Genomic DNA, 19,278 nt, shown 5'->3' on the forward strand with positions numbered 1-19,278 from the left:
AAACGGTCCTACCTAAAATATGGTTTCTCTCAAAGGGATAAGAATTCATGATACAAAATTCCATCCAAAAATCTTTCGCCGTCGTTTGAAATCCACTGGGAACCCCTACCCATATCCCAACTGCCAACTCCCAAAGAACCATCCTCCTATCACGGTAAGAACTTACACCGGCAACGAATGAAACTCTCTCCCTCGTCTTCCATCATCGTTCCACCCTTTCGCAAGAAACACGGGGCTCCCGCTAATTGTTGGAATAACGAAGGAACTTGCGTCTGTACGAGGGCCGTTTCCATCGGCCCGCAGCTGTTCGCCTCGTTATTCCATCGGTCCACGTAGTTCTCGTCGGTTCTCGTCGGTTCTCGTCGGTTCTCGTAGTTATCGCGATCCCTCTTTCAGAGACGGGGAGGCAGGCAGCCTTCTTGATTTTGCAGCGCGTCAACAGTTTCGTCGTCGTTCCGCCGATAAATCTGGCCGCCGCGTGTTTTGCACGGTCTTTCCGCGGCAAACTTTCCCGCGCTTTTGTTCGAACGGGGCTGCGTTAACAAGCAGCCGAGATGGTAATCTCGCCGAGGCGAGGAGAAAGAAGGACGACAACCGTTTGATCGAGTTCGCTTCTTGCTCGGCTTCTTGCTCGCACAGCTGCCACGATTACCTCGCTCCTCCAACAGAGAGCTAGTTAATTTCACGCCAACTTTAAGTCGAACGTTTCGCTGGTTAGAGATTTGCTCGCCAAAGGGTCGGTATTGTGTCTTTCGGTAGGGTTCGTTGAGATCACCAGCGAGAACAGCTTCCTTTTAAATTACCTCGCTTTTCTCTCTCTTCTCTCTTTTTTTCCCCTATTTTTCCCCCTTTTTTTCGTATTTTTGGATCAATTTCCTTCTATTTTTTGGATTTTCCGATTGCTTTCGAGAGTTTCAGCTCGAACTCGACCATTCTCTCTTTGCATATATTTGTTATCCATTGTCTCGATGAAATACGTTGTTCCGAACGTCTGTCGAACAAGTTCTTTATCCTGAAAAGGTTTCGCAGAGCGCGGCACCGGTCCCGCTTTGAGGTCACCTAGCCAAGAAGAGAACGAAGACCGAAAGCAGAAGCGGAGCGGAACGGTAGGGTAGAAGAGGAACGGTAGGGTGAGTTTGCAACGGAGTTGCGGTTCCCTGCAGCTTCCTTGGCCGCTTAAGCTGCGGTCGAGCCTGTCGATTTCACCCGGCAAAAAGCTGCGCCGCGATTTAGACTTGTCCGAGACTTTGTCCCTCGACCGCAGCCGCGTTTCCGCCAACTTCCCTGGAAGTTTTCCGGAGGTTCCGAACGAAACTGACTGCTCCGACATACGGATTAAAATAAACATGCCTGTATAGTATCAACTTTTCGTTCGATTAGGTTTGTCAGAACCAAAAGTAAAACAACGTAAAGCAAAGTAAAACAATGATTTCAAGCTTTGTGGAATTATTATGTGCGCATTATTAGTATAACAGCAATAGAAAAATTATCTCGCGTATGCGTGGTAATGATTATCATCAGTTTAAAGTCCGTATGACCTATCTTTTTCGAACTTTGATATCTTTCCTGCTAAATAATCGTCTACAATAGATCGTAAAAATCACAGCACAGACTCCTCACGGATCACGATATATTGGAAAACAAGAATGAAACGGTATTTGAATGCCTTCGCGACATCGTCCTAACGTAGAATCGCCCATCTTCGTCCCTCCAAACGGCAGGTCGATCGATCTTGCTTGCCACGTTCGAAGAACGAACGGATACTTTTGCTTTGTCTCGTGGCCGATCTCCGAAAAGAGGGTCAAAGTGCTTTAGAAGGCTCGAGAGACTTTAATTCTGTGTTCGGCTTTGTCGTCCCTTCACAAGCGCGCGCGCGCTCGCGCGTGCGAAAGCAAGAAAATGTATAGGACGAATCGGCGCGCATGAAATTTCCCGCTCTCTGAAGAACAGCCTTGTTCCGCGCTTGAAATTCTCTGCAGACTCTTTTCCACACCCTCCCATCCTTCCTTTCTTTTTCCTTTCCGTTTTATTATTGCGTTGCGCTCGAGCTTTTCATGTATATTCGATGAAACGGAACCGAGGAAGAATCGCCGGCAAATATGATTCTCGTTATATTATATTTATATTACGATATTTTTCAGCCGAGAATTAAAAATAGATGAGGCAATACGTTTGAATTTTAAGGTCTTTCGATTTGCGTCGTAGATGTGCGTTTAGTTATACCTTAGGAACGGTTACGGAACCGAGCTGTTTGCTCAGTCGTAATTATAGGTGATGAGTTAAAAGGCGTTAGCTACGTACATTGAAAATTCTTTACTTACGCTATCGTCCCTTGCCGATAAACCGATCTTCCAATTATGTTGGGCAACCAAGCAGGTCTTTCAAATTCACTTGCCAAACATCCATCAGCGGCTATTATACCTCCACTCGAGTCGTTTCCGACAAAGCTACACGACTGACCCGAAAACCTATGTCCACATCGTCACGCGACAGAAACAAGACACGTCGTACGTCACAGGTTCGCAGTAATTAGTTAATTGGACGTCGAAAACGGGGCAATGAGAGACCGCGCGCTTCAAAGATCGTGTAAACATTTTGTTAAAAGCACTCGCCATATCCGTGGAATATCGAACATCAAATTTACCGAACACGGCGAACTTGGCGATGATTTTCGTGTTTCCGTCTAACTCGAAAAATTAAAACTGTCGTTCTGGTCTCGGACACACTTTGCAGCAGACAGCCTGATTCTCTGAAAACAAAGGTCTCGATCGGCAGAAAAGCAAAGTGTCCCCCTTCGTACAATCGCCCGGATACTTCGGTCAGCGGTGATCGCTAACGGTCGAAATCATTTTGAAATCGCATCAAACTAAAGAGGAGTCTCGCGAGGCTTTCCTTCGTGATTCGTCGCTATTCACGCTGTTATGTTAGACCAACACCGTTCGAGGCTTCCGGAAAAGAGCCGAGTCTGACGAAGCCAACTACAATTCCGAACGCGATTTCTTCCCGGAAGCCTCGAACGGCGTTACATGTATCGGCGTAACACGATGAACAACGTCAAAATAAAAAATACGAAAGACCGAAATAAATTCAGAGGGAATATATTTCTTCTACGATCTTACAACACGCGAACATACGGTTTCAAAGTACTTTACTTCACGTCCGAAGCGGCGAAAGTCGCAACAGTTGTCCGAAATGAGAGGAACGGGAAGTGGCTGAGCCATGTTTCAAACGGTGAGAAGCAAAGAGGATTGCAAAACGAAAAGTTGTGGGATGAATTTCCAGCTGCGTCCGGCCGCGAAAAAATAAGACGACGATCTTGGAAGCGGTCGAGACGTAAATAATCCGCAAAAGTAGTAAAAAAGAACGTGGTGGCTGCGACGGCAATCGCACCAAGTGGCCGAGTTTCTTCGTGTTTCCCCACGATCTACCTTTCGCAGTTTCCCTTCTTCGGTCAGGGGGTACGTGCCAAGGGGACGACTCGTTCCTCGATTTCCACGATTACACTCGGGCGAAATGAAACAGTTTTCCAACAAAGAGGTTTTGCTCTCTCGACCATGCGTCACGACGTAGAACAACTTGAACGTTCGGAATTAAACGCGATAGGAATCCTATCGTGATCAAAGTTTTCATTTTTTTAAAACGGACGTCGATTTTTTATCGCCCGAACTGTCATATTATAATAAAGCGGAACAGGACGAGGCTCGTTCAGATACGGGGTAATTACAGTGTCATCGTTACGGCGCCTATTATTTAACACCGCCAGAGACAGCTTCGTCAGCCCCGATAAAAGCCGAAAAACAGAAGCTGCAAGTTTCTTGCGAGAGGACATAAATCAGAGGAGACAGAAAGAAAAGTTATTCGATGCATGGAGAGATCGTGAAGACGAGCGAGAAAAATGCAACGGACGATACGCCGGAACAAAGATTATGTTGCCGCAGGAGGTGGAAAATTTGAAATTAAAGTACGTCAGACACGAAGAGAGATATATCGGATACGGATCCGTCGGACAATGAACGATGAGTTTTAAACTCTTAATCATATAACTATGCGATAACTGCTGAAACAACGTACCGTACAAAAGCGTATAAAGTACGTCTCGTAAATCTCAATATTCTATTCAAAACGTGTATAGGCTTGCTTGAAATAATCTTGAAATGCTGAGATAGTCGTTTCGATTGTTTCCTGCAAAGTAACTACGACTGGATAAGAGAAAATCAAGACACGAAATTCTTATAGACCGTATAATCGAATCCATTAATATCGTCCCTCTCGATGGAAATCGAATTATTCTTTCGTAGTCGTAGATCTAAAATCTGTAAAATCTGTTTCGTAAAATTTAGATTTGTATCGATGCAAGTAAAATACGCAACTAAGGAATATTAGACTGTATTAATATTAATATTAATATTAATATTAACATTAACATTAATATTAATAATAGACTGGAGTATTTTTATCTTCTATTTATCTGTTTGCTTACTGCAGTTCTCGCCTTAAAGCGTTTTCATTCGTTTTCGTTCATCGACTTGGCAAAAATCGACCAAGTATATAACGCGCAAATGCGTTTAAAATGCCTCTAAAATAGGGCATTCTTTCGTCAATCTCGAATCGATTAAAGGTTGGTAGATGTGCGGTAACGACGATACCCGTTGGTCCTGGATCGTTATCCAGGAACCTCGTCCTCGACCCATCTGCGATAATCGCGTCTTGCAACGATGCATGGGCAAGTTGCACGACGGATATCCGTCGGAAGCGTGGCAACGAGCCGCCTCTGGCTGCCATTACGCATTCAAACGTTCGAGCTGCGAGCAACGCCAGGCGTTTCGGTGGCTTTCGGAACGGTGGATTTAACGCGGGGCCGCCGCCGGCTCGAATTTCGAACACTCCGGTTGGAAATTCGCGGGGGATCCGGTTGCCCGGTGCTAATTACGCGACTCATTAACAATGCAGCCACTTCAAACGGGGGGGTCCGGTTGATTATTATTAGCGGCGGCAACAATGAGCGTCGTTACAATGTCCGACAAAATTTCACGGTGGCCGCGGGCGCTTTGCCCGCGACTAAAACGCCTAGCGCACGGACGTTTCGTTGATTTTTACCTTCCAGTCTGCAAGTTACACGCGCACCGTGAGTTCTCGATGAAATTGTGTCGCGCTGTTAGTCGGTGCACGGTTGACTTTGCGTATACAGCAGAATTTTCGATCGATCGAGAGGCGCCCGCTCGGCCTCTGTAGTGGTTCGTACGTTCGTTTTTGTCGATGGTTAAAACGATACGTATCGTTTTGTAGCTGTGTCGCGAAAATTAGAGAAATAGTTCTCTACTTTCTATATATATTCTGTCTATGGTTGTTTATCTGTTGGTTAATACGTACACCTTGTAGGTGGATTTTTCATAACGGCGTCCAAATACCTTCATGATCATACAACTGGACAGATGGAAGATTACCCTACCAAACGTGAAGACGTTGCGAACACTGTATTTCTAATTAACCATGGAATTTACTATCATTTATATGGTCTTCATAAACTTTAAGCGAACCCATTTCATCAACCACGTTCCATCACCTTCTGCGTCATTTTATATTATCACGGACCAATTTCGCATGTAAATCCCAAAGAGTCTAATTACAATATTCAACGGATACACACAGAGAGCATCGCGAAGTAACGTGCAGTCGAATTGAAATTATCAATGAAACGACCAGAATACCTGTAAACTGCAGAAGCTTCTACAAGAGAATAAAACAGAGATACGCTATACCAGAGACAGAGAGAGAGAGAGAGAGAGAGAGAGAATACAATAGCCAATGGGATAGGCAATCTAAGCCTAGGATACAACGTTACCGAGGCGAATCATATTGCGATCCGTGGGGCAATCTGGCCGCAATACTGACGCACTTCGCGATTCCCTTTGTGACTTAGCTCGACGGCCAACGTCACCGCGTTGATTGTCCATACCGACTACCGCGTGTACAATATCGGATTTGCTTTGGAGACGACGACGTCCGCTGACAGGTTGATTGCGAGCATCCGTCGCTGATTTCCAACCGACTTGGTCCGATGGATGCAACGTTCCGCCATGGATTTCGACGATCCACCAACTTTCACAAACACGTCGCACAAGAGGGAGGTTCGCGTCGGTCGAACACGACGTTTCTTTAGGCTAGATCGGAGATAGGCCAGTGATAGGGAAGAAGAGCGGTTTCCTCAGACATACAAAAATTATTAGCAGAATTAGTTAGGAAAAAGGGATCGTTTAACAGCGAGTCGTCGAAACTTCAAACGGATTGTACGAATGAAAAGAATTGCAATAAATACGTTGTTATATAGCGTGTAATCGTAAATGTTGCAAGTCGTTTCGTGATAGATTATTATACGGATACAGACAAAGGTTCTTCTAAAATTCAACCACGTGTATTTTCATATAACCTATATAATTACCTAATGTATTAAACAACGATAACGTTTTCTAAGCAATCGAACGAATAAAACCTGCATCGTCGATACTCTGACTCCTGAACACATCGCCGATAAATTATTTCTCTTAACGAGAGTTATGTAAAGGCAGAAGACGTGGTTCGAACAATATCGCATTATGCAGCGGACTCTTTTGTACGATGGAAGTAAGAGGGGCGAGGGTAGAGAAAGGAGGCTGCTGTAAGTTGTCGATATCGTTAATCGAAGACGGAAATTCCTGACAAAGGATGAATACCCCTGGCCAGGGCGTACAAAAGGTGGATAGGTAAATAGTTGCGGGTTTACGTAACAGGACCTGTTCAATTTTTCCATCCTTCCTTTCTTTCCGTCGTTAAGCGCGGAACTTGTCAGGCCTGTTGTTAACGTTTTGTTAGACCGTATCGATTAGTCCAAGCAAAAAACTGATATCTTCTTCCCCGCGATATCTTGCATCCTCAATGGATAATCGTTGCGAACCAGCGAATAAAAGTAAGGAAAGAATCTTGACGAGCGCTCGATGGTTTCTTTAATACCTTGATCGTTGCGTATCCATCTTTCCGATCGTTAGGTAAGATCAATACCAACCAGTATTAATCCCACCTTAGAGAACTACCTCGGAAGGAAAGTATTTGACGTTTCGTTTGTACGCGAAACATTACACGGCCTCGTCGTCACCTGTCCTGACGTCATAGGTCATATTGAATTATCGCGAGTCGAACATCATCACCGTACGTTGTATCGTTATTTTACATCGTTATATCCCAACCGTGCGATGTTACGCAAGCGCACTGATCTTTTTCTGCAATCGCCTCGCTCGCTAGTTAACTACTCAACTACCCAGTTGTTATTTGGTAATTCCGTGTTGGTCGTAACTAGTCGTAGTTGCTAAGCTCTTGGCAACTATAATCGCTAGTTATAGATTACTCGCTTGTTTAACTTTCCCCTTTTCGTAATATCAATGTGATTTTCCCGTCGATAGAATAAAATATAGCGAAATGTAGCGAAACAAAATCCAGATCTCCAGGAAACTGTAGAACTCCAGGACTAACATCGCGAATACCTGGATGAGGCAGCCTCGTGACCGTCTCGCAAACAAACTCCACCATAAGTTCAACCAAATGGAAGATCTGAAAACATTTACTATCGATAGGGCGCGCGTTAAGGGCTGGCTAGAAACAAACCGGCCATCGGCCATTTATGGGGAACAGTCGCGTTCTGGCTGGCTTCAGGGTTGATACGGTTTCTGGTTTCTACTGGCAACGCGATATGGAGCTGCACGTCGAATCCGCAGTATCCATAACAGCAGCGTGATCCTTCCGCGGCTGGTAAATCGAAGCCGAGATACACGAGCCCGGATCGCTTTTCCAAATTGAATTTTCTCTGCTGCTTAAACGTTCCCTTCCGCCGGGTCATTCGCTCACCTTTGTTCTCGCCATCGCGCGATCGAACGTGAAAATCGCGCGAATATTCGTTCAACGTGTTCTCTATTCGCGTTCGATCGCGACCAACGTGTTCGTACGTCGATCCGACCTACACCTACTTGATTATGCGACTGGTCCTCGATATCTTACGACCCGAGGTAGTTGTTAGCCAACTGTGTTGGTCAAATCGCAGTTCGTTGATCTATACGTATAAAAAAAAAAAAAGTTAGACAAACCCTATTCGTGGCGTAGCATCGTACGCTTTGTGCATATTTAAGTAGGCTGACGAAGCCAGCGATGCGAGCGAAAACGTTTGTCGCGCGTGTGATTGCGTTATACATATTAAAAAGCGTGGGTGACGCTGTTTGAGATTATGGCAAGCAGCTTCCTCTAATCTTTTTATGCGTTAACACTTTGTCGTTTAACATCCTTCTTCTTTTATGGATATAATCGATACTAATTCTATGTATTTGCGATCGTGTTACGAGCGCGATTTATAACAACACTGAATATCGAAAACCGTGACAGTCCCTCCGGTACGAAATTATATTTATTCGGATCACGAAAAATTTCTGTCGCTAATATATACGCTCATCGCGTAACGACGATAGACAGAGAAATCGGACACGCGATCAACGTTTCTAGATAAACGATTGAATATGGAGAGGTAACTCGCGGATAAATTAGCCGAATCTATTCGAAACGTGGGACGAAACAGACTAGAGCAAACGAAAAGAAGCTATTACGCAACAGCGTCATATCGTCAAAGGTTAATTCATGTTCGTAAACGGGCGAAATGGAACTATAATCATCACACGGTGATCGCATGATTATTGACCGTGCGATTATTGACGCAAGCAGCCTGCGTCAGTGGTATGTGCGCGTAACAGGTCAGACCGCGGGATAACGCAATTGAAATTCGAGATCGGTGAACGAAACAAAGATGGTCGAATTTGTTGATTTTAGAGTCTTGTATCGCAGCCTCGTATTACGTAAACGGGTGAGTTTCTGCTGCCAAAATTCGAAATGTCTTAGATTTCGTGTTATACCATTGCATCTTCACTTTGATATCTATTTTCCACGTTTTGTCCTCTTTCGTTTCACCATCCGTACGATGTCCGCGCATTTTCCAACGCGTTAAGCTTCGACATAAAATCCTTAAACCTTCCACAATCTTAAAGAAACTCTAAAGAAATCCTCTCCTAAGGTCTATACTTTCCTAAAATAATCCCTTTAAAAGATACCTCGAAAGATCGCTATAGAACGTTCGTAAAAATTTCTCAATTTTCTGGAAATTTATTTACGCAAATAAACTATCGCGAGCTGACGAACGATGCAACGTATTCAGTGTAATAAAAGGAAAACTCGCGACGAAATGGGGCCAGGAGAAACCCGTTAATATGGGCTTACGCGTGGACGCGCCCGGCCAGGGCTTTCCAAGCCCTTGCCGAATTTCTCCTAGCTACAATATTCCCCTGCATTACTCCATACGACTAATGCAGTTTAGCTTTGGTTAGGTTTCCACGACGGTATGTATGTGTTGGCCACACGTCACTCGAGAAACAGACGCGGAGAGGTCTGCATAATTCGAACTCCGGTTCAGATCAAAGCCAGCTTTCTCGTAATGTATTCTCTATGAATAACTCGCATCGAGACCGTGTATTCAGGTTGTATACCGAGAACGGCTTAAGAAGGTTTTTGAAATTGCAGTATAATCAGCGCGCTCGATAACGCTGTCACAACGGAATATTTGACATTATATTTTATACCATAGTTTACGTATAATATTATACTCCGACTCCGCCATACATCGTCGTACTACTTTATGACTGCTTTATGATTAAAAAAAGATCCAACGCCAAACAACTATCCGACAAACAGCGTTTCCCCATTCGAAGGTGTCTGCTGTCGCTGTCTGACTCGCGCACTGACTCGCGCACTGACTCACGCACTGACTCCGCTGACTCGGCGGACTTTTTTCCACTATTCCTAGTTGCTACTCGTTTCCAGGAAAGTACGTCAGTCATATGGTTGACTAGCATCACTGCGACTCGACGTTGAACTTTGTAGGCTCGTATCTCGAGACGACTGGATTGAGATGAGTTAGAGATCGAGTTAAAGCAACGCGCCTTTTCAACGCTATATTTCCTATTTATTTCAGAGCATTTTAACGAGTAAAGAGCAAGAAATGTTTCTCGTATTATCGTGGAATCGCCTACAGTATACAGAAGCGCTGTTAAACCATGTTTCCCATTGGAAATTCACATACCGATCGACTACGAAATTCTACCAGGAGTGTAATAAGCTCGTTCTACGAGATTTCACGCGTTAATTTCATACAGTCTACTCTGTCATAAGGATGGCAAAGCATAGTAGAAAGTTAATAGACGTTAGTCGGAGCAGCAATTTTACTGCAATTCCCTTAAATTTATGACCGCGGAGGTCTCGCTGAACTTCCGATGCCAGCTTTTACTGTTACTACCTGCCCGTAGTTTAATAACACGCGTGGAAAATGAGGAATAGGGCTTCTTTGCTCATTGTAGAATCGCTCTATTACAATTTATACGATCGAAGGTTAAACGCAACGTACGCTTTCAAGATTTTACTGTTACAAACTTTGGACTTTACCTACGACACATTCTTCGAACTATTTCGATCGTCAAGCAAGTCTTTAGAGGTGGCAACGTTTCAGATAAGAAAGACAAATTATTTCAGGCTCGGAATTCGACGTTGAAGCAGAGGCAACCTCCAACTAAGTCCTTATAGCTTTCACGTCGCGACGACGGCAGCGTTAATTGATACGTTAACGAAGAGGGTGGAAACCCCTTTGACTTGCAAAATTCGCATAAACATCCGCCACTGTTGTCAGTCCGTTATTCGAAAATCCGTACGGTTTGTTGGAAAAATTTGTTGGAAAATCATAGGAAAATTGAGTAGAGATATATCGCATTTGCAAACGTCTAAATCCCTCTGTTCCTAATTTTGTCATTTCCTAATCGTTCTTAAATTCCTCGCCTTTCAAGTCTCGAAACTCCTCGAGTCCTAAATTCCAATATTCGTTCAAAACCCTTCTCAAATCCCTCGCGAACAATTTCCATCCGCTTTCCCTATCTCCAAACATTCCTCAGCCATTCTACTCCCTCCGTTCCTTATTTCCACAACAACTTCTTCAAGAATGTCCATCAATTATCGAGTTCCTTTCCTTCCGCACGCACAGTACCGCGTCTACGTTTAGTCGGAGAGCCAGGATGCTTACAGTAAAAGTTGGAAAATATCAGGAACGTCGGAAACGCTGTTCGTCTTGAGAACATGCGACCTCGTTAGACGAGCAAACACGCGACAAAAGAACCCGACCAAGATACGACCAAGGGATCTGGTAATACAGGATATTATAATTGTACGGGAGGTTTATTTCCCTTTCACATAGTGGGCACATGTTCGAGTCGAGGAACCTCGTCTGGAATGCATATTTCTTTGACATGGGGCACAACCAATTTATATTACGCAAACAGATGGCATGAATTTTTAGAATTCGGACGACTACTACCGTTGATATTTATCGTTCTTATTAAAATATTACATTATTTTTAATACTATCGGAGATTCGTTCGATGAAATTTGAAAAGATACGGTTCTGTTTATTTCCATTCTTCGTGGAGATTACGAAACTTGGCTCCTGAAATTTCTAAATTTCTAAAATTGCTACGTTCCTAAATTTCAAAATTTCTAATTTTTCAATTTACACACCTCCTTCTATAGACAATTGCCTTTCCTGTGAATTCGTCGATTCACATCAGGTCTTTTCAAAATCCATAACGCGTCTCCACGTCCATGTTTCAAATACGATTGCGTTGATTAATTAGACGAGGGTGCCGGAAGGTTCAGGTTTGTTTTGCATGTGATCACAGGAAGGTTGGCGTATGCGCGTTTTAGGCCCGGTCTGAATGTTTCATGAAGGTGTCCAGCTCCTTTTAATGCACGCTGCGGTCACTGTGATCCACGTGTGTCCCTCTATACATAATGTGCATGCATGAACGTCGAGGATACGGTAAGTGGAGACCCTTATCGAATGTCGTATCCTTAAACATGAGATGCGAACCTGGACCAACGTGCTCCGAAAGAGACGCCGGAAATGTAAATACGCTGCAAACGTGGCGAATTACATCGAAACACAGGCTTAACCCGTTCGCTCTATCAAAAGAGCAAAAATACTGAAAGATGTAGCGTATTATGCGTCGAGAGTGTCAAAATTACTCGCACGTGACAATAATACGCGAGCTAATAAGGCAACAAAGAACTGAAAGGTTTAGAATGATCTAAGAATTTAGGATCGAAAGAACGTAGAACGTACGTTTCGTATTTCTACATTTATCATATATAACGATTTAGGAAGGTAGAAATTTCGGTACTTAAAGACCGACAAATTTCCAAATTTGGCGGATTTAAAAGGAATTTAAGAATTTAGGATTCTTTACAAACGTTCGGCGTCTTATCTATTCGTAAATCAATTTAACGATGAAACGAAGGCAACCATAAACTAGCTGTCCAGGATGTTCGCCGTCGCGATGATCTTCTTGGAAGGTAAATCGTTTGATACGCTAATGACTATTGTTACGTATCGAGGGAAGCGATCGTCATCCCTGCGGAGGGACGTGGCCCCGATGGTTCGACCTGAAGCTGACCTAAATTATCCGTCCCTTGGACGAGCGTTCGACGTATACGTCCGTTAAGCCTCTCCCGGGTTTCCTGCTGGTCCGTTTCACTCGCTGGCCAGCGCTAGCGGATCGGCTTTCCTCGATCAATGACCAAACTGAATACGTTCGTCGTTCGACTTTAACGAACACGCGAGATATCGTCAATGGCGTGATCGATCTTTACAACTTTAACGAAAAACGATGCCTCTACGGAGAGAATCTAAGGATTCCTCGAAAACGATGGAACTATACACGCTATTGGTCAAGTTCTATATTGAAAATTCTAATAAGTATGCGTAACTTATTTTTTTTTTTTTTTTTTTTTTTTTAAAATACCACACATCCTGTAACAGTCTTGAAAAAGGAGCCACCCAAGTAACCCAAGAACCGGCCAAGAAATTCCGAGAGTAAAATTTCAACAAAACATTGTTCACGCAGTCGAGTCCAGTATCAAGCGAGTGACTAATAAACTCGAAGAACTACCCAAGAAGTTTCATTTAAATTTCTACAAAGGTTAGAGTCCTACAAAATAATAACAACTTACCGCCCATATTTCCAAAAATGTATGGAACACGGTAAGAGACAGTTTCGATTCGACAAACACTGTCCACGTAATCTGGTTCGACATCAAATGGTTAATTAGCGATTCGAGTAGATTAATCGTCGTCGTCCTCCAGCACTCGACACTCTACTCGAAATCGAGAGACGCGAGACATGGGACAAAAGGGAGCAAGGATCACGTGTGTGTGTGTGTGTGTGTGCGCGCGAGAGAGAGAGAGAGAGAGAGAGAGAGAGAGAGAGAATGAGGGAGGGGTAAGGAGACGAAAACTGGAGTACATCCGGTGATCGCGCGGCCTCGTTATCGAGCACGGAGCCACGTCGAAAATATCGACTGGAATATCGACGGAATGTGTCAATGCTTCCTGATGAACCGCGGCGACACGCGTCCGCCAACCTTCCACGGATTTTCGCCGTTGAAATTCGATTGTCGCCGATCGAATGGTTAGAAGAGTAGGGAAAATTCGGTTCTGACGGATTTTTATTGCTCTGAAACATCTTTGCAGCTTCACGGGCACTTGTACTCTCCTTTTGTCTTGAATTTTGGGACTTTCGGACTGTTTACCATATCAAATCGAATTCACCTTCATCGCTGTATAATTTTTCGAGGCTCCGCGGTCTCCTTGTTTTCCTTTTCTTTGGAATTTTGGATTTTTATGACGTTTCCGATATTTCGTATAACGTTTACGACATCGAGTTGAAAACTTCTTCTTTTTTTTTCTTTGCACTCTTTTTTTCCACTTTTAGGATTCTCCTTTCTGACGAATTTCTTCGATTGCGAGTTCAAAATTCAAACAACGCTAATTTAATTAATGACTTGACAAATTTACTTCGCGAATAACACACAACTTCAAATTATTATACCATTTATCAATATGATCTTCGCTGAACACGGTGAATGCCGTGTTTAAGAAAGAAATGTCTATCCTGAAAAAAAAAAAAATGGTTTAATCCTCCGTTTATTAGATACTTTTTCTTCTCTCTTTAATCAATTATACGATTTCTGATTGCCTTTTCCCCGCTCTGCGTGTGGTTTTCTCCTTTTTTAATAATTCTATGCAATAACAGATCAATTTTCTGTCGAATTCAGCCGCGGCTGGGTTTCAACTTTTTCAAACGCAAACCATCGACGGTAGAAATGCGCTTTGTGTTACGTGTGCATTTGACGTGTACCAATTACTGCGTGTCTTTGCCAAATTCGCCGCCATGATACTTGCCTAGTAATCGATACTAAATTTTCCGTTTCGCTCTATTATTATGTCCCGCGCTTTCGTGCCAATTTCCTTTCAAAATCGAGAAACTCCGGAAATTCTGTCTTGAAAAAAGATGGTCGCTGCACTTACTTACAACAACTTCCTAATGATTATACAAATTCGTTCGATTTCGTTTAATTTATTTTTTCCACAATTTTTCAGTGAAACTGCAGATGCATTTTCAGAAAAAGGTACAGCAAGTGAATCGATCAAGATATTCTTGCTGTTGCTTTCTGTAAGTTTAAGCCATTCGTCAGACAGATGAATTCCAGCACGTAAAAACGTTTTGTCTTTAGACAAGGTCCAATCGTCAGTCGGACTGACAAAGGAGGACGTTCTGCGAAATTGATGCGTGACGACGCTAGGCAGGCACTGCTTCTATGACAAGAGACGTCATTCATACCGATCTTGGTTGGGACGTCTTGCAGCAATCAGCTTATTCGTTAGACGTTACTCCTTCGGATTACCACGTGTTCCGATCGATGCAACGTGCCTTATCCGATAGCCATTTGCAATTAACGGACGACATACTAAAGCGATTTGACGATTGAATCTCGTCCAAAGACGCAGCATCTTGTCGCGATGGAATCCATCAGTTGCCTCGTAAATGGCTTACAGTTATAGAAAGCTACCGTTCAACAGCTTGCGATATCTCCTTCTTAGATAGACTCTGAGTTTCACTGAAAAATTCAAATTATTCGCTCGTACGTCTAACGCAATCTTCCTGTTACTAAAAACATTATTACGTGTAACTATGAAATAATTCATGGTAACTCGGAGGAATTTATGGTTGGCGAGCGAAGGAGATCCGGTCGACGACGGATCTAGAAAGTACGGTTTCATCGTGTTAGCGAAACTGGTCCAGAAGGTGGATCGAACGACGGAAGACGGTGAATCGTATTTAAATTTCAAATGCTCCTTGAGAAGGCAGCATAGTCGGATATAATCGGATATCCGAACGTTCCCGTGGAAAGCCAGGTATTACGTGGATACCGATTTACTCGGGTAACCAGCTGGAAAGCAACTAGAAATAAACTATTCTCTTCGAACGTTTTACCCCTGCTGTAACATTCCACACCACCACCACCCCGCCAACCCTTTCCAGTCCTTTTATATATAGAAGCTGGCGATCGATTCTGGATATTTTCACCTTCGTCGCTGTTTCGATCTAACCTTTTTCGTTCTCTTTAAATTATTTCTCTCTCGGTCCCGGTCTTTTATTTCTTTTCACTTTTTCCCTTGTTCGATATTGGTGTAAGTGGATAATGGAGCTTAGATTGCCCGTTTAATTCCTCAACAGTGCAATCAAACGACAAAGAGTTCCGAACCAACGATAATAATTCAGAAGACAATTGCTTCTTTATCGTTAAAACTTGTTGCATTTCTAAGGTAATGTAACGAGAAATACGCCAACTATTAATTGGTATTATCGGTTATTTTTATATATAACTGTTCTCTTTTAAATTATTTCAAAGTGCTCGGAAATACTACTATATATAATATACACATATATATGACTACTCCGATTCGTTCAAGTGTCGCGTCTCGATATGTATAAAAAGGACACACGTGAAACTATAGAATAATTATTTCCAAGAACGATTATTTAGCTGATAGTTAATTTATGGCGAATATCGTTAACAACGTATATTAGATTTTCACTGGGAATGGAAATCCCAGTTATTCAGAACCGTTTCCGTATATTCTGTTATGATCGCCGTCTTTAAATATTTTCGTGGACAAACAAGCGAGGGGGTCGGCGACGTATGGCAAACAAAATAAATAAAAGTCTCTCTACTTACGTGAATCGAGGCAGACCGGAGACAGATGGAAGGGAGATTTTCGGGTGCAGGATCGTATCGTCAACTTTTACGGGGTCACCCTACGCGCCGATGGAAGGTCGGAAAAGACAATCTTCCCGCGACTTTAGTAAAAGCCAACGAAATCGACGTATTTTCTATATAAAAACACCGGGCCGAAGAAACCGGCCGTATCGCCGAATTGTCGAAATTATCCAAACCAACAAGAAGCTTCAAAGAAGAAAAAAGAAGATAAGCGGAGGAAAAATCCAAAAGAGAAAGGAAAAACTCGAAGCTTCGCTCGCTATAATCAAATTTAATCCCTAATCGATACGACGAAACACAAATATTACAACTCTGTGAGGTTTTCGAGATGTATTAAGTTGTAATATACGAAATATCCAATCCTCTGCGGTTCGTACTTCGTTGAATCATAAAATAGAAGTTGGTAGGAATTGAAAAATTGATATCGTATCGTGAGAGCCAGGTTTCTGTTTTGAAATAATATTCCTTAAAAAAAAAAAAAAGAAAATGGAAATTAACGTATTTAATAATTCTTTTGAAATTATATTAATTTTCCAACAAAATCAGGGAGATTCTTAAGCGATCCTATATGAAGACCACATAGGAAAAACATGACAACTTGGATTTTTAGCGTAGACAAAAGACGAATATAAGGACATCGGAGCAAATATTAGATCACCCGCCAAATTTAAGCTTTTTGTCTTATTTATCCCAACAGTTAAAAATTAATATTTTTATCCACTAACAATCAATCAATTTGTGCGTGTAACCTAAAGGAGACATGAACAATTACAAATAAATATTTTCTCTGAAACTCTCGTGCTCTTCTACTTCAAAACATTGATTTCTCTTCTTCTTCTTTTTCTTCTTCTTCTTCTTCTTCTTCTTCTTCTTCTTCTTCTTCTTCTTCTTCTGGACCATTCCAAATGACTTCATGCCTGTTTTATACTACTTAGACGTGAATTCCACTTACTGCAGGCATTCTCAAGAAATTGGTAGACCTGGAAAAACCATAAACGAGCGACAATCATGTTTCTCCCCTGTGGTCTCCCATCGTCCGAAGTCGGCCATCGACTCAAATTCTCAAAACCAAACCTCTCATCCTTACTCTCTGGTTTCGATTTCCTCGGTGAACCCGGTTTTTCGAAAAATCCTACCTTATAAACACTTTCACGACGAAAATCGTCTGTAATCGTTCAGTGACTATCGAGAGAAATTTTGTAATATTTCGTCGACGATTATTCGAATAATATTACAGCAGCTCTAGGATGGTGAGTGAAAGAGATGAATGTGAGAGACAGAAAACATGTGAGGAACGGAAGAGCCATAAAGACGACGAGAAAGACAAAGACATACCGAGTGACAGACAAGGGAGAGATTGGAGCGTACCGAGTGATACGCGGAGAACGTGAAAATTAAACGTTTCTGAGAATATTGGTAAGATCTGAAAACAATGATTAATCGATAGGCAACGTTGATGCGTTTATGCCAATTCTTTGACGATAGAATTTCGTTCGTCCAAACCCTCGAGAGACGAGAAACGATTCGTAAGTAGGTTGCAGACTTTTGTACCTTTTTGGAAAGCCTAACAATTTCTTTCTTCTTTTTTTTCTTATATCGATAAAAGTACAGATTTACGAAACGCTTCAACTCTGCCTATCGTACTCTTTCTCGTACTCTTAATATTTTCACAAATATTCAATATTCTCGTGTTTCATATGCCTCGCCCTATGTAGAACAAGAAGAATAAGAAGAGGAGAAGAGAACAAAATAAACGAGAAAGGAACGGAGAAATAAAGAATGAGAAGAAAAACAGAATAAAGAAAAAGAAGAGACAACTGTAATGTAGGGGAGGCTCGTACCTTTTGCCCGCTGTGCAGAGTATCTCTGTAAAGTAAAACAGAAAAGAGAAGAGTTAGACAAAACGTACACATAAATACAAGACAGATATGAGAGGTTAAGAAGCGACTGGAGAAAATGGCCGACTCGAAGGGACAAAGAACAGAGAGAGAAAACGGAGGAGCCAAGCGGTTAAAAGGCGCCATATACAAGGTGCGAGAGAATATATTTTGGATATTTGTAGGATCGTTCGCAGGCGTTAAAACGATGAAAAACGCTCGTGTGTAAAAGTGCCGTTCGAGGTTCACTTGTCAAATTATAAATGATAATATTTTCCGCTTTTCTATAGCTATACCAAATACTTTTACTACTACCATTATTTGTATCATAATCTTTAAACAATAGCAGAAGAGCGTAAAACAACATTTTAATACGGTATATTTGCTTGGTTTTGATTCTTCAGCTGCTTCATCGATACCAGTATATTTTAGCTTAAAGTATCATAATAGATATTACCAATAATTGGAAAATAAGCCTCGAATGATATTTTTGTACACGAGTTATTCTCGAGACGTTTTAATGTCTGGAACGATCCCGTAAATATATATATATATTCTGGCAGCCAGAGGGTATCTACGAACATGATTATGGCGGGGACAGAGGTGCAAGATTCAGACAGAAAGACAAAAGGAGACAAAGAGACACGAAAAGCGGGGTCACAGAGGGGGGGGGGTCGAAAGAGAGTGTACAGTGCTCGAGGGTGATCTGTACGATGATCGGAGAAGAAATGCTGATCTGCTGCGCCATGATCCTGCTTGCGACTCGAGCAATAATTCGCGGTAATTTATTACACGTGTATCAATTATTCGGAGATTTTATCGATCACACTTTTCAAAGCGAGGGATCTTTATAATTTTCGTTAATGGAATAAAATGTAGCGCTCAGTGATTAAGGTTGGCATTTTGCATCGTTTATCAATCCTGAAAACATATTACACATATTTACATTGTCCGTTGAAAATAGCCTTAGAACATAATGCTGTAAATTTTATTTATTAACAGGTTATAACGGAGAACGCACGTGATTCGTCGCATCACTCACTCGCATGACATAAATAAATTAACATTAAATAGGTAAAGAGAAACTGTTAAAAAATGAAATCTCTATAAATCTATTTCGATAGTTCACAGTTTACGAAGATTGCAACTCTAATTTATAAAATAAATTAGAGTAGAA

At 42.2% G+C, this 19,278-nt stretch overlaps 1 protein-coding gene across 2 annotated transcripts in view; it reads right to left on the reverse strand.

The window, feature by feature from the left end:
• Nucleotides 1–19,278, reverse strand: part of LOC122576604 (polypyrimidine tract-binding protein 2) — a 417,022-nt gene that overhangs the window by 362,943 nt on the left and 34,801 nt on the right. Inside the window, exon 2 of one of the 2 annotated variants that reach the window (XM_043747173.1) lies at nt 18,066–18,090. The exons of the other annotated variant lie outside the window; for it this stretch is intronic. Coding sequence (XP_043603108.1) covers nt 18,066–18,090 — 25 coding nt within the window. The remainder of the gene's footprint in view (nt 1–18,065; nt 18,091–19,278) is intronic. 2 annotated transcript variants of the gene reach the window in all.

The sequence above is a fragment of the Bombus pyrosoma genome, linkage group LG16 (assembly GCF_014825855.1).
Source record: "Bombus pyrosoma isolate SC7728 linkage group LG16, ASM1482585v1, whole genome shotgun sequence".
Taxonomy (NCBI): domain Eukaryota; kingdom Metazoa; phylum Arthropoda; class Insecta; order Hymenoptera; family Apidae; genus Bombus; species Bombus pyrosoma.